Source organism: Musca autumnalis, unplaced genomic scaffold (assembly GCF_047663935.1).
Source record: "Musca autumnalis isolate F117 unplaced genomic scaffold, ASM4766393v1 scaffold_3, whole genome shotgun sequence".
NCBI lineage: Eukaryota > Metazoa > Arthropoda > Insecta > Diptera > Muscidae > Musca > Musca autumnalis.
The window spans coordinates 26,998,948-27,015,127 of NW_027411866.1; the positions used below are offsets into that span (position 1 = coordinate 26,998,948).

At 33.5% G+C, this 16,180-nt stretch overlaps 1 protein-coding gene across 8 annotated transcripts in view; it reads left to right on the plus strand.

The window, feature by feature from the left end:
- sev (receptor protein-tyrosine kinase sevenless) overlaps nucleotides 1-16,180 on the plus strand; it is a 78,225-nt gene that overhangs the window by 45,704 nt on the left and 16,341 nt on the right. For all 8 annotated transcript variants that reach the window (XM_073979091.1, XM_073979094.1, XM_073979090.1 and 5 more), the window contains 5 exons: nucleotides 10,504-10,569; nucleotides 10,767-11,273; nucleotides 11,354-11,599; nucleotides 11,655-11,986; nucleotides 12,054-12,174. In XM_073979091.1, the coding sequence (XP_073835192.1) occupies nucleotides 10,504-10,569; nucleotides 10,767-11,273; nucleotides 11,354-11,599; nucleotides 11,655-11,986; nucleotides 12,054-12,174 (1,272 nt within the window). The remainder of the gene's footprint in view (nucleotides 1-10,503; nucleotides 10,570-10,766; nucleotides 11,274-11,353; nucleotides 11,600-11,654; nucleotides 11,987-12,053; nucleotides 12,175-16,180) is intronic.

Here is a 16,180-nt window from a genome sequence, read left to right on the forward strand (position 1 = left end):
AAACAATTTTTCGATAACAACTTTCCTATAGCGAAAAGTTGTGGATATCTACTTTTCTATAGCTTAAAATTGTCGATATCAACTTTTCTATGGCAAAAAGTGGTCGATAACAACTTTTCTATGGCGAAAAGTTATCGATAACAACTTTTCTATGGCGAAAAGCTGTCGAAAACAATTTTTCTATAACGAGAATTTGTTGATAACATCTTTTCTATAACGAAAAATTGTTGATAAAAACTTTTCTATAGAAACAAATTGTCGATAACAACTTTTCTATAGCGAAAAGTTTTGGATATGAACTTTTTTATAGCTTAAAATTGTCGATAACAAGTTTTCTATGGCGAAAAAATTTCGATAACAAGTTTTCTATGGCGAAAAGTTGTCGATAACAACTTTTCTGTGGGGAAAAGTTGTCAATAACGAATTTTCTATGACAAAAAGTTGTCGATAACAAGTTTTATATGGCGAAAAGTTATCGATAACAAGTTTAATATGGCGAAAAGTTATCGATAACAACAAAAGGCAAAAAGTTGTCGATAACAATTTTTCTATGGCGAAAAGTTGTCGATAACAAATTTTCTATGGCGAAAAGTTGCCGATAACAACTTTTCTATTGCAAAGAGTTGTCATAACAACTTTTCTATAACTAAATGTTGCCGATAACTAATTTTCTACAACGACAAGATGTCGATAACAACTTTTCTATAACAAAGGGTTTGGTGATAACACTTTGCTTTTACGAAAATTTGCGGATAATAACTTTCTATAGTGAAAAGTTGTCTATAGCAAATTTTCTATTACGAAAAATTGTCGATAAAAACTTTTCAATTACCAAGAGAAGTCGATAACAACAACTTTTCTATTATGAAAAATTTTCGATTCCAAATTTTCGTTAGAAAAAGTTATCGATAACAACTTTTCCAAAGAGAAAAATTTGTCTGCATAGATACAAGTTGTAGAAAACAAACTTTCCAAAACGAAAAGTTTTCGATTATAAAATTTTCCAAGAGAAAAGTTATTGATAACAAATTTTTCAAAAAGAAAAGTTGTCGATAAAACCTTTTCCAAAGAGAAAACTTTGCCGATATTAACTTTTTATACAGAAAACCTTTCGATAACATCGTCTTTATGGTTAAAAGTTGTCGATAACAATGTGTGTATAACGAGAAAATTTCGATAACAACTTTTCTATTACGAAGTGTTGTCGACAATAAAAATTTTTCTTCTATGAAAAACTATCACTTGTCGGTAACGACAAAAAAAGTTACAGAATCCCACTACTGGTCCTTAAGAAAAACTTCCGATAACAACATGTGGATAAAGAAGAGTGAAATGTTATCGATAACAATTTTTCTATAGCGAAAGTATTCGATTACAACTTTTCCAAATCGTCGATAACAATGATTCTATAGGGAAAAGATATCGACAACAACAGACAGAAAAATATTCGATAACAATTTTTCAGAGGAGAAGAGTTGTCGATAGCTACTTTCTGTTGAAGAAATAGTCGATAAGAACTTTTATGTGAAGAAAATATGCCGACAAAAATTTTATGCAGAGAAAAGTTGTAGATAACTACTTTTCTATAACAAAAGATTGTCGATAAAAACTTTTCTATAATGGAAAATTGTCGATAACACTTTCCTATTATTTGTTTTCAATAACAACTTTACTATTACGAAGATGCGCCGATAACAATTTTTATATTGAAATTTGTCGATAAAAAATGTATATATTACGAAAAACTGTCGATAACAGCTTTTCTATTACGAGAATTTGTCTATGAAAACTTTTCTAATATCGAAAGTAGTCGATAACAACTTTGTTATTATGAAAAATTGTCGATAACAACTTTTTTGTTACGAAAAGATAACGACGACAAGTTTCCTAGAGAAAAAGTTGTCGATTAGAACCTTTCTTTAAAGAAAAGTTTTCGATAGCAGCTTTTCCCAAGAGAAACATTTGTCGATATTAACCTTTCTATATAGAAAATTTTCGAAATTTTTCGAAAAGCTGTAAATTAAAACTTGTCGGTATAGAAAGACAAGTTTTAATTTACAGCTTTTCTATGATGAAAAGTTTCACCAAATTTTCTTTTACGAAAATTTATCGATAACAAGTTTTTTATAAAAAATGTTTTCGATGAAAATTTGTTTATAGCAAAAATTCTTATAAAGATAATTTTTCGATAATAATCTGGTCCTTAAGAAAAAGATCCGATCCGAACATTTATATAGAGAAGAGTGAAAAGCTGTCGATAACAACTTTCTATAACGAAAAGTTATCGATAACAAATTTTCTATAGCAAAAGTATCCGATTACAATTTTTCTAAAACGACGATAACAACTATGCTATGAAGAAAAGTTGCCGATAACTATTTTTCAGAGGAGAAGAATTGTCGATAGCTACTTTTCCATTGACAAAAATTGTCGGTAAGAACTTTTCTGTGAAGAAAAGATGTCGATATAAATTTTCTGCAGAGAAAAGTTGTCGATAACAACTTTACAATTACGAAAATTTGCCGATAACAACTTCATATTAAAATAAAACTGTCAATAACAATTTTTATATTGAAAGTTGTCGATAAAAAATTATCTATTACGAACAATTGTCCGTTACGAGAATTTGTCGATAAAAACTTTTCTATTATCAAAAGTAGTCGATAACAACTTTGTAAGAACTGTTCTGTGAAGAAAAGATGTCGATAAAAATTTTCTGCAGAGAAAAGTTGTCGATAACAACTTTACAATTACGAAAATTTGCCGATAACAACTTCATTTTAAAATAAAACTGTCAATAACAATTTTTATATTGAAATTTGTCGATAAAAAATTATCTATTATGAACAATTTTCCGTTACGAGAATTTGTCGATAAAAACTTTTCGATTATCAAAAGTAGTCGATAACAACTTTGTAATTATGAAAAATTGTCGATAACAACTTTTCTGTTATGAGAAGTTAACGATGACAACTTTTCTATACAAAAAGTAGTCGATTTGAGCCTATCTTTATCGAAAAAAATTTTTCGATAACAGCTTTTCCAAAGAGAAACATTTGCCGGTATTAACCTTCCGATAGAGAAAATTTGCAATAACATATTTTCTATACCAACAAGTTTCCGATTACAGTTTTTCTATGATGAAAAGTTTTTGACAAAGTTGTCTTTTACGAAAAATTGCCGATAACAAGTTTTCTATAACGATAACAACTTTCCTATAACGAAAAGTTGCCGACAACATTTTTTATCGCGAACATTTTTTCAATAGCAGCTTTTCTATTAGGAAAAATTGTCGATAAGAACTTTTCCATAGAGAATTTTTTTCGATAACAACTTTTCTGTAGAAAAAATTGATCGATAACAATTTTCCTATAGAAAAATTTTTCGATAACATATTATATAGAGGAAAGTTATCAATAACAACTTTTTTATAAAGGAAAGTTATCGATTACAGCTATTCTATAACGAAAAGTTGTCAAATACAAATTTTCTACAACGAAAAGTTATCAATAACATCTTTTCTATTACAACAAGTTTGCAATTTTTTTGACGAAAATGTGTCGATAGCAAATTTTCTATTACGAAAAATTGTCGATAACATCTTTTCTATAGAGAAAAGTTTTCGATAACAATTTTTCTATAAAGAAAATTTGAAAAGCAAAAGGGAAAATTTATCGATAAAAATGTATATATAATTTATCGCTTACAACTTTTATATAAAGAAAATTATCGATAACAGCTTTTATATAGAGAAAGGTTATCGATAACAACTTTTCTCTAGTGTACATTTATCAATAACACTTTTTCTATAGAGAAAATGTTTCGATAACAACTTCTATATAGAGAAATTTTATCGATAACAATTTCTATGTAAAGAAAATTATCGATAACAACTTTTATATCGTGAAAAATATCGATAATCACTTCTCTCTAGTGATAATTTATCGATAACACTATTCACAATTTTTTAATAAACTTTTTCTATAGAGAAAATTTATAGATTACGACTTTTGTATAGAGCATATGTATCGATGAATTATTGATAGCAGCTTTTATATAGAAAAAATTGATCGATAACAACTTTTCTATAGAGAAAAATTTTCGATAACCCTTTTTCTATAGAGAAAAATTTTCGATAACAATTTTTCATATAGAACATTTATCGGTAATGACTTGTATACAGAGAAAGTTTATCGATAATAACTTTTGTATAAATCAAATGATCGATAAAAGCTGTTATATAGAAAAAGTGATCGATAACAACTTTTCTATAGTGAAAGTTTATTGATAACACTTTTTTATAGAGAAAATTTATCAACTTTTATATCGGGAAAATTTATCGATAAAATCTTTTGTATAGAGAAAGCTGTCGCTAACCACTAGTCTATATCGACTTTTTCTATAGAGAAAATTTATCGATAATAGCTTTGGTATAGGAAAAGTTATCAGTAGCAACTTTTTTATAACAAAAAATTTTTGATAACAAATTTTCTATAACGAAAAGTTGCCGATAACAACTTTTCTTTAAGGAAGAGTTGTAGAGAGTTTAAGGAAGAGTTTCTTTAACGAAAAGCTGTCGATATCAACTTTTCTATAACGAAAAGGAGAAGACGTCGATAACAACTTTTTATAATGAAAAGTTGTCGATAACAACTTTTTTATAGTGAACATTTATCGATAACAATTTTTCTATTTCGATAACAATTTTTCATATAGAACATTTATCGGTAATGACTTGTATACAAAGAAAGAGTATCGATAACAATTTTTTTATAAATCAAATGATCGATAAAGGCTTTTTTATAGAAACAGTTATCGATAACAACTTTTCTATAGTGAAAGTATATAGATAACACTTTTTTATAGAGAAAATTTATCAACTTTTATATCGGGAAAATTTATCGATAAAATCTTTTGTATAGAGAAAGCTGTCGATAACCACTTGTCTATATCGACTTTTTCTATAGAGAAAATTTATCGATAACAGCTTTGGTATAGGAAAAGTTATTAGTAGCAACTTTTTTAATACCAAAAATTTTTTGATAACAAATTTTCTATAAGGAAAAGTTGTCGATAACAACTTTTCTATAACGAAAAGTGTTCGATAACAATTTTTCTATAACGAAAAGTGTTCGATAACAATTTTTCTATAACGAGAAGCTGTCGATAACAATTTTTCTAAAACGAAAAGTTGTCGATAACAACTTTTCTATAAAGAAAAGTTGTCGATAACAACTTTTCTATAAAGAAAAGTTGTCGATAACAACTTTTCTATAAAGAAAAGTTGTCGATAACAACTTTTCTATAAGGAAAAGTTAACAATAACAACTTTTCTATAACGAAAAGTTGTCGATATCAACTTTTCTATAACGAGAAGTCGTCGATAACAACTTTTTATAACGAAAAGTTGTCGATAACCTCTTTTCTATAACGAGAAGCTGTCGATAACAATTTTTCTATTACGAAAAGTTGTCGATAATAATTTGTCTATAGGGAATATCTAATCGATATCGATAACTACATATACATATATATTGAAAAGTTGTCGATAACTCATTTTTTTATAGAGAAAAGTAGTCGATAATGTTTATCGATAAATTTTCCCTATCTACTAATTTTTACTATTTTTTTTTCGATAACATAAAGGAAAAAATATTATCGTAGTAACAAATAGTAGCTTCTTGCAAGTTCTGGAACAGAGCAATAATGTGTTGTCGATAACAACATTTATATAAACAAGAGTAACGCTAGCAGACTATCTCTGTTGGATGGCAGATTTCCTTATGAAATCTCATCAATCTAATCGACATCACACATTCAACTTTATTTTTTTTTCAATGTCATTCCTATTATGCTTCTTCACTTCACAGAACATCTGAGAGCATTTTGTTACGTTTCCAAGTAATGCCATTGTCATTAACTTGCCGTGTTTTACGCCGATATTTTGTGACCCTGAGTTCATGTTGTCGTTTGTTACAGTTCTTTGCGTTTTGTCAGATTACTTATGAGGAATCAAAGTTCTCATTTACCAAAGCTATTTTTGTGTGTAAGCCACACTTGCACACACCCACACACACTCAACATAAACAAAATCAAAACACACACAAACAACTCGTACAAGGACATTGTGTTACAATTTGAAATTTGAGACAATTCCAGTGAATGATACAAGAATCAACCGACAAATGTACTTATGAGAACATAACAACAACAACAACAACAACGACAACATACATAACACACACATAGATTAAAAGCCAGACACCTTGACGACGTCATCGCATAGACTACAACAATAACCCAAAAACAAGAAGCAAGCATTGCAAAGCCAAAGGAGTAGAAGAAACATTCTCATTTGATCCGAAAATAACAACACCAACAATGGACGGCAAGGGTGGCTTAATATTGTAATTTAATAGCCATAATGTGGTCTTGTTAACTCTTGGCTTTTACCATGAGAACCTGACATTGACAGGAAAGAAGAAGAAGAAACTTCAAGAAAAAAATGTTCTGGTGTAAGCTCTTGTTGCACTGAATATTTCAAGTCAGTGGGTTGTGAAAAAACAATTAAAGAAGCGTATAATTGAATACCGATTCATTCATGCTGACGACAGTGGGAAGGAACTGAAGAAGGCAGAAAAAAAAAACTGAAATGAGAAGTTGTTGTTAACAACTTTTCTATAAAAGTTATAAAAGTTCCCGATAAAATTTTTTTTTGTCGATAACAACTTTTTCTATAGAAATAGTTGTCGATAACAACTTTTTCTATAGAAATAGTTGTCGATAACAACTTTTTTTATAGAAATAGTTGTCGATAGCAACATTTTCTATAGAAATAGTTGTCGATAACAACATTTTCTATAGAAATAGTTGTCGATAACAACTTCTTCTATAGAAATAGTTGTCGATAACAACTTTTTCTATAGAAATGGTTGTCGATAACAACTTTTTCTATAGAAATAGTTATCGATAACAACTTTTTCTATAGAAATAGTTATCGATAACAACTTTTTCTATAGAAATAGTTGTCGATAACAACTTTTTCTATAGAAATAGTTGTCGATAACAACTTTTTCTATAGAAATAGTTGTCGATAACAACTTTTTCTATAGAAATAGTTGTCGATAACAACTTTTTCTATAGAAATAGTTGTCGATAACAACTTTTTCTATAGAAATAGTTGTCGATAACAACTTTTTCTATAGAAATAGTTGTCGATAACAACTTTTTCTATAGAAATAGTTGTCGATAACAACTTTTTCTATAGAAATAGTTGTCGATAACAACTTTTTCTATAGAAATAGTTGTCGATAACAACTTTTTCTATAGAAATAGTTGTCGATAACAACTTTTTCTATAGAAATAGTTTTCGATAACAACTTTTTCTATAGAAATAGTTGTCGATAACAACTTTTTCTATAGAAATAGTTGTCGATAACAACTTTTTCTATAGAAATAGTTGTCGATAACAACTTTTTCTATAGAAATAGTTGTCGATAACAACTTTTTCTATAGAAATAGTTGTAGATAACAACTTTTCTATAGAAATAGTTGTCGATAACAACTTTTTCTATAGAAATAGTTGTCGATAACAACTTTTTCTATAGAAATAGTTGTCAATAACAACTTTTTCTATAGAAATAGTTGTCGATAACAACTTTTTCTATAGAAATAGTTGTCGATAACAAATTTTCTATAGAAATAGTTGTCGATAACAACTTTTTCTATAAAAAGGTTGTCGACAACAACATTTTCTATAGAAATAGTTGTCGATAATAACTTTTTCTATAAAAATATTTGTCGATAATAACTTTTTCTATAAAAATAGTTATCGATAACAACTTTTTCTATAGAAATAGTTGTCGATAACAACTTTTTCTATAGAAATAGTTGTCGATAACAACTTTTTCTATAGAAATAGTTGTCGATAACAACTTTTTCTATAGAAATAGTTGTCGATAACAACTTTTTCTATAGAAATAGTTGTCGATAACAACTTTTTCTATAGAAATAGTTGTCGATAACAACTTTTTCTATAGAAATAGTTGTCGATAACAACTTTTTCTATAGAAATAGTTGTCGATAACAACTTTTTCTATAGAAATAGTTGTCGATAACAACTTTTTCTATAGAAATAGTTGTCGATAACAACTTTTTCTATAGAAATAGTTGTCGATAACAACTTTTTCTATAGAAATAGTTGTCGATAACAACTTTTTCTATAGAAATAGTTGTCGATAACAACTTTTTCTATAGAAATAGTTGTCGATAACAACTTTTTCTATAGAAATAGTTGTCGATAACAACTTTTTCTATAGAAATAGTTGTCGATAACAACTTTTTCTATAGAAATAGTTGTCGATAACAACTTTTTCTATAGAAATAGTTGTCGATAACAACTTTTTCTATAGAAATAGTTGTCGATAACAACTTTTTCTATAGAAATAGTTGTCGATAACAACTTTTTCTATAGAAATAGTTGTCGATAACAACTTTTTCTATAGAAATAGTTGTCGATAACAACTTTTTCTATAGAAATAGTTGTCGATAACAACTTTTTCTATAGAAATAGTTGTCGATAACAACTTTTTCTATAGAAATAGTTGTCGATAACAACTTTTTCTATAGAAATAGTTGTCGATAACAACTTTTTCTATAGAAATAGTTGTCGATAACAACTTTTTCTATAGAAATAGTTGTCGATAACAACTTTTTCTATAAAAATAGTTGTCGACAACAACTTTTTCTATAGAAATAGTTGTCGACAACAACTTTTTCTATAGAAATAGTTGTCGATAACAACTTTTTCTATAGAAATATATGTCGATAACAACATTTTCTATAGAAAGAGATGTCGATAACAACTTTTTCTATAGAAATAGTTGTCGATAACAACTTTTTCTATAGAAATAGTTGTCGATAACAACTTTTTCTATAGAAATAGTTGTCGATAACAACTTTTTCTATAGAAATAGTTGTCGATAACAACTTTTTCTATAGAAATAGTTGTCGATAACAACTTTTTCTATAGAAATAGTTGTCGATAACAACTTTTTCTATAGAAATAGTTGTCGATAACAACTTTTTCTATAGGAATAGTTGTAGATAATAACTTTTTCAATAGAAGTAGTTGTCGATAACTAGTTTTGCTATAGAAATGGAAAAGTTGTTATCGTTATATAAATGTTGTTATCAACAACTTTTTGTTATAGAAAAGTTGATATCGACAAATTTTCGATATAGAAGTGTTGTTATCAACAACTGTTCGTTATAGAAAAGTTGTTGTCGATAACAACTTTTTCTATAGATATTATTGCCAATGACAAACTTTTCTATGGAAATAGTTTTCGATAACAACTTTTTCTATAGAAATAGTAGTCGATAAACACCTTTTCTATAGAAATAGTTGTCGATAACAACTTTTTCTATAGAAATGGTTGTCGATAACAACTTTTTTTATAGAAATAGTTGTCGATAACTAGTTTTGCTATAGAAATGGAAAAGTTGTTATCGTTATATAAATGTTGTTATCAACAACTTTTTGTTATAGAAAAGTTGTTATCGACAAATTTTCGATATAGAAGTGTTGTTATCAACAACTGTTCGTTATAGAAAAGTTGATGTCGATAACAACTTTTTCTATAGAAATTATTGCCAATGACAAACTTTTCTAGGGAAATAGTTTTCGATAACAACTTTTTCTATAGATATAGTTGTCGATAACAACTTTTTTATAGAAATTATTGCCGATGACAAATTTTTCGATAACAACTCTTTCTATAGAAATGTTTGTCGATAACAACTTTTTCTATAGAAATAGTTGTCGATAACTAGTTTTGCTATAGAAATGGAAAATTAGTTATCGTTATAGAAATGTTGTTATCAACAATTTTTTGTTATAGAAAAGTTGTTATCGACAAATTTTCGATAAAGTTGTTATCGACAACTTTTCGTTATAGAAGAGTTGTTATCGACAACTCTTCGTTATAGAGAAGTTGTTATCGACAACTTTTCGTTAAAGAAAAGTTGATATCGACAAATTTTCGTTATAGAAAAGTTGTTATCGACAACTTTTCGTTATAGAAAACTTGTTATCGGCAACTTTTCGTTATAGAAAAGTTGTTATCGACAACTTTTCGTTATAGAAAAGTTGTTATCGACAACTTTTGTTTATAGAAAATTTGTTATCTACAACTTTTCGTTACAGAAAAGTCATTATCGACAACTTTTCGTTATAGAAAAGTTGTTATCGACAACTTTTCGTTATGAAAAATTTGTTAGCGTGTACTTTTCATTGCGTTATGTTTTGTCCCTATTGTCTCACTGTCATTTCCTGTCCATCCACCTGTCCATTGTTCCACTTTTTGTGGTTGATACCTTCTGAACATTCTTCAGGTTGCCTTGCGATTGCTGCTGCCGCTTCAATGTCGTTACACTTTTGTGAACAATTTCTTTTCAATTCTTTATCTTTTGTTGTTTTCTGTCTCATTTTTGTCTCCGTAGTGTTTCAAAGGCTGTGAACTGTGGTGGAATGCCTTAAAGGAATTTGAGCCTTGCCAGGAAGCATGTGTAAGTATTCTCACCGTAAAGATGAAGCCAATATTTTGGTGACGTTAGTGCCTTGGTGTAGCCTGGGAACATACCAAAGTCATTGTTAAGCGAAAAATTGTGGTTGGGTAGTTATTGGCACTTGTTTTTGCACTTGTTGTTTATTCTTTTTCTTTTCTCCTATTCTTTTTTGTGTCTCCTCTTGTTTTTTTGGCTAGATTTCTACGCAATTCTATCACTTTAATTCACCCTGTATTTCCGCCTGCGAACAATCACAAAGGCATTACTGGCACTTACAGCGTTTAAGAGTCGAACGAGTTGTGACGAGTGTTCAACCCCAGCTGTTGCATGACAATGACGTGGTGACACTCAAATGGCCCATCAGCATGGAACTGTTGCCGGCACAATATTTCGCCAGCAGACCATTTAATATACAATACCAATATGTGTTGAAGTCATCACCACCACCACTAGCAAATGGAGGAGGGCCATCAAAAGCAATGCCAGCATTTGTAAATGGCACCACAAGCATAAACGATGACGATGAGGAGGACGACATCATTGCCAACAATACCGATGATCATCGGGAACATATGAAACAGGAAGATTATCCACAGCCGGATGCGGATATTGCAAAACAATGGTGGAATTTGGCCGATTACAATTGTAATGAGAATTTCGAATGTGACATTATGGATGGTTTGGTGGCATACGTGTCCTACAGGGTAAGTAAGGAGGCGGAGGAGGGATTGGCATTTTGTTTACGAGAATGATGTCCGTTGTTTTTTTTTTGTTTCATATCTAGTTTCGTTTTGAAATACCATTTGGTCAGAATTTGGATGATGTGCTGTACACCCCACCATCTGAGATCTTTACCAGTCCCGCAATGGGTGCACCCATATCGAAACCTCTAATCAAACAGGCCCTAGCCCTAAGTAAAAGCCACATAGCAGTGTTCTGGGAGGAGGGTAAATTTACAAATGGTCCCCTAAAAAGCTACAAACTTGAGGCATCGGCCTGGACAGATTTGAATAGTATAAGAGATGAAATGGTAGGTACCCATGGCATACCCAAGAAAATTCCCTAATATCTTCCTGATATTCCAGCTACTACCGCCAAATGCTTCCTATATCGTCTTACCAAACTCAGAGGATGATGACTACAATATACGTTTGGCCATGATCAACGAAGAAGGTGAAGGTCCCTTCGCTGAAACGTTCATTCGAAAGCCAGCTGCTGCGGATGTAGCGCCTCTGAAAGTGAATGTCCACAATATTGGGTTATTGGTGGCTGGGAAGCACAACATTATTTTGAAATCGCTGGATCCTTTGATTGAAACGAAAACTCTCTTCAAAAGTGATGAGGGATTGGCGGATTTTGATGTCAACCATCATACTCGGCAGTTGTTTGTCTTGGATGGCAGGGGCCAATTATTCAGGTAAGAAAGGGATAATAAATAGTCATATCCTGTATCTTCCTACCTAATTCAATTCTTTTTTTTTCAGTTTTTATATTGAAAATCCATTGAATTATTCGATGATAGATTTGAAAACCGAAGATGAAAATGTTGTACCTTCCAAAATTTCAGTAGATTGGTTGAATCTCAGGCTCTACCTGGCGGGAGAGGTAAGTTAGATAACAACAATTTACACTATCCCACAAAGGAGTATTCTATAAAAAAAATAAGAGCAACACGTAGGATTTCATATATGGATTTCATATAAAATAAAAGAACTCGGTAGGGGTAGGGGTCTTCCATAGAATGGAGTAGAAGACCACCGTAGTAGTCAACTATAGAAAAGAAGACCGCGCTATGACCCCCAAAATGGTTTCTACTCTGTAGAAAATCCCCTTAAGCGGCCTTCTACTCTGTATCAGACCTATTCGGCGGCCTTCTTTTCTGGAGAAGACACACCTAGGGTGACCTTCTACTTCGTAGAAGACCCTGTAGTGGTCTTCTACTTTGTAGAAGATCCTATAGTGGTCTTCTATTCTGTAGAACAGCCAACTGTTGTCCACTACTCTGTCAGGGACTCCTACATGTGTCTTCTACTCTGTAGAAGACTTCCACGGTAGTCTTCTCATAAGTAGAAGAAACCTATGTTGGGTACTCTGTAGAACATCCCAACGGTGGTATTCTACTCTGAAGAACACCCCTACGATGTTATTCTACAACTGAAGAAAATTAATACGGTTGTCTTTTACCCTGTAGAACACTCCAAAGGTTGCCTTCTACCCTGTAGAAGACTCCAAAGATTGTCTTCTACTCGGTAGAAGACACCTGAGGTTGTCTCCTACTCAGTAGAAGACTCCTAAGGTTGTCTTCTACTCCGTATGGTATTGTCTTCTACTCGGTTGAAGACTCTTGCGGTTGCCTTCTACTTGGCAAAAGAATCCTGAGGTTGCCTTTTACTTGGCAAGAGACTCCTGCGGTTGTCTTCTACTCTGCCGAAGACATCTACGGTTGCCTACTTCTCTGTAGAACACCCCTACGATCTTATTCAACAACTGAAGGAAATTCCTACGTTTGTCTTCTACTCTTTAGAAGACCCCTAGGATTGTCTCCTAGTCGATAGAAGACTCCTGAAGTTATCTTCTACTCGGTAGAAGACTCCTGAGGTTGTCTTCTACTCGGTAAAAGATTCCTGAGGTTGTCTTCTACTCAGTAGAAGATTCCTGAGGTTGTCTTCTGCCAGGTAGAAGACTCTTGAGGTTGTATTCTACTCGGTAAAAAATACCTGAGGTTGTCTTCTACTCGGTAGAAGACCCCTGCGGTTGTCTTCTCCTTGGTAGAAGATTCCTGACGTTGTCTTCTACTCAATAGAAGACTCCTGAGGTTTTCTTCTACTCGTTAGAAGACTCCAGAGTTTGTCTTCTGCTCGGTAGAAGACTCCTGAGGTTGTCTTCTACCCGCTAGAGGTTGTCCTCTACTCGGTAGAAGACTCCTGAGGTTGTCTTCTACTAGCTAGAACATTCCTAAGAGTTGTCTTCTACTCGGTAGAAGACTCCTGAGGTTGTCCTCTACTCGGTAAAAGATTCCAGAGGTGGTCTTCTACTCGCTAGAAGACCCCAGATGTGGTCTTCTACTCGCTATAAGACTCCAGAGGTTGTCTTCTACTCGGTAGAAGAATCCTGAGGTTGTCTTCTAGCCGGAAAAAATCCTGAAGTTGCCTTCTACACAGTAGAAGACTCCTGAGGTTGTCTTCTACTCGGTAGAAGACTCCTAAGGTTGTCTTCTTCTCGGTAAAAGATTCCTGAGGTTGTCTTCTACTCAGTAGAATACTCCAGAGGTTCTCTTCCGCTCAGTAGACGACTCCTGAGGTTTTCTTCTATACGGTGGAAGACTCTTGAGGTTGTCTTCTACTCGCTAGAAGACTCCAGATGTTGTATTCTACTCGGTAGAAGACTGCTGGGACTGTCTTCTACTTGAAAAAAGATTTTATAGGTTGTCTTCTGCTCCGTAGAAGACCCCTGAGGTTGTCTTCTACTCGGCAGAACATTCAAGAGGTTGTCTTATACTCGTTAGAAGACTCCTTAGGTTGTCTTTTATTCGCTAGAAGACTCCTGAGGTTGTCTTCTACTCGGTAAAAGATTCCTGACGTTGCCTTCTCCTCGATGGAAGACTCCAGAGGTTGTCTTCTACTCGGTTGAAGACTCCAGAGGTTGTCTTCTACTCGGTAAAAGATTCCTGAGGTTGTCTTCTTCTCGGTAGAAGACACCTGGGGTTTTCTTTTACTTCCTAGATGACTCCTGAGGATGTCTTCTACTCTGTAAAAGATTCCTGAGGTTGTGTTCAACTCGCTAGAAGACCCCAGAGGTTGCCTTCTACTCTGAAAAAAATTCTGAGGTTGTCTTCTACTCGGTAGAAGACTCCTGAGGTTGTCTTCTACTCGCTAGAATACTCTAGAGGTTGTCTTTAACTCGGTAGAAGTCTCCTGAGGTTGTCTTCTACTCACTAGAAGACTCCTGAGGTTGTCTTCTGCTCCGTAGGTGACTCCTGAGGTTGTTCTCTACTCGGTAGAAGAATCCTGAGGTTGTCTTCTACTCGGTAGAAAATTCTGAGGTTGTCTTCTCCTCGGTAAAAGATTCCTGATGTTGTCTTCTACCCGCTAGAAGACTCCTGATGTTGTCTTCTTATCGGTAGAAGATTCTTGAGGTTGCCTTCTGCTCGGTAGAAGACTCCAATGATTGTCTTCTACTTGGTAGAATACTCCTTCTATTCGGAAAAGTTTCCTGAGGTTGTCTTCTACTCGCTAGAAGACTCCTGAGGTTGTCTTCTTCTAGGTAGAATACTCCTAAGGTTGCCTTCTACCTGGTAGAAGACTCCTGAGATTAACTACTACTCGGGAGAAGACTCCTGAGGTTGCCTCCTACTCGGTGGAAGACTCCAGGACAAGACTCTACTCGCTAGGAGACTCCTAAGGTTGTCTTCTACTCGTTAAAAGACTCCAGGGGTTGTCTTCTGCTCGGTAGAAGACTCCTGAGGTTGTCTTCTCCTCTGAGGTTTTCTTCTACTCGGTAAAAGATTCCTGAGGTTGTCTTCTACTCGGTAAAAGACTCGTAAGGTTGTCTTCTACTCGCTAGAAGACTCCCGGGATGGTCTTCTACTTGGAAAAATATTTTAGAGGTTGTCTTCTGCTCGGTAGAAGACCCCTGAGGTCGTCTTCTACTCGGTAAAAGATTCCTGAGGTTGTGTTCTACTCGGTGTAAGACTCCAGAGGTTGTCTTCTACTCGGTTGAAGACTCCTGAGGTTGTCTTCCACTCGGAAAACATTTCTGAGGTTGTATTCTGCTCTGTAGAATACTCCTGAGGTTGTCTTCTACTCGCTAGAAGACTCCAGAGGTTGTCTTCTACTCGGTAGAAGACTCCTGGGATTGTCTTCTACTTGGAAAAAGACTTTAGAGGTTGTCTTCTGCTCGCTAGAAGACCCCTGAAGTCGTCTTCTACTCGGTAAAAGATTCCTGAGGTTGTGTTCAACTCGGTGTAAGACTCCAGAGGTTGTCTTCTACTCGGTATAAGACTCCTGAGGTTGTCTTTTACTCGGTAGAATACCCCAGAGGTTGTTTTCTGCTTTGTAGAAGAGTCCTGAAGTTGTCTTTTACTCGCTACAAGACCCCTGAGGTTGTCTTCTACTCGGTGGAAGACTCCTGAGGTTGTCTTCTACTCAGTAGAAGACTACTGAGGTTGTCTTCTGCTCGGTAGAAGACTCCAGAGATTGTCTTCTACTTGGTAGAATACTCCTGAGGTTGTCTTCTATTCGGAAAAGTTTCCTGAGGTTGTCTTCTACTCGCTAGAAGACTCCTGAGGTTGTCTTCTTCTAGGTAGAATACTCCTGAGGTTGCTTTCTACCTGGTAGAAGACTCCTGAGATTAACTACTACTCGGTAGAAGACTCCTGAGGTTGTCTTATACTCGCTAGAAGACTCCTTAGGTTGCCTTCTATTCGGTAGAAGACCCCAGGGGTTGTCGTCTACTCGTTAGAAGACTCCAGGGGTTGTCTTCTGCTCGGTAGAAGACTCCTGAGGTTGTCTTCTACTCAGTAGAAGACTCCTGAGGTTGTCTTCTACTCAGTAGAAGACTACTGAGGTTGTCTTCTGCTCGGTAGAAGACTCCTGAGATTGTCTTCTACTCG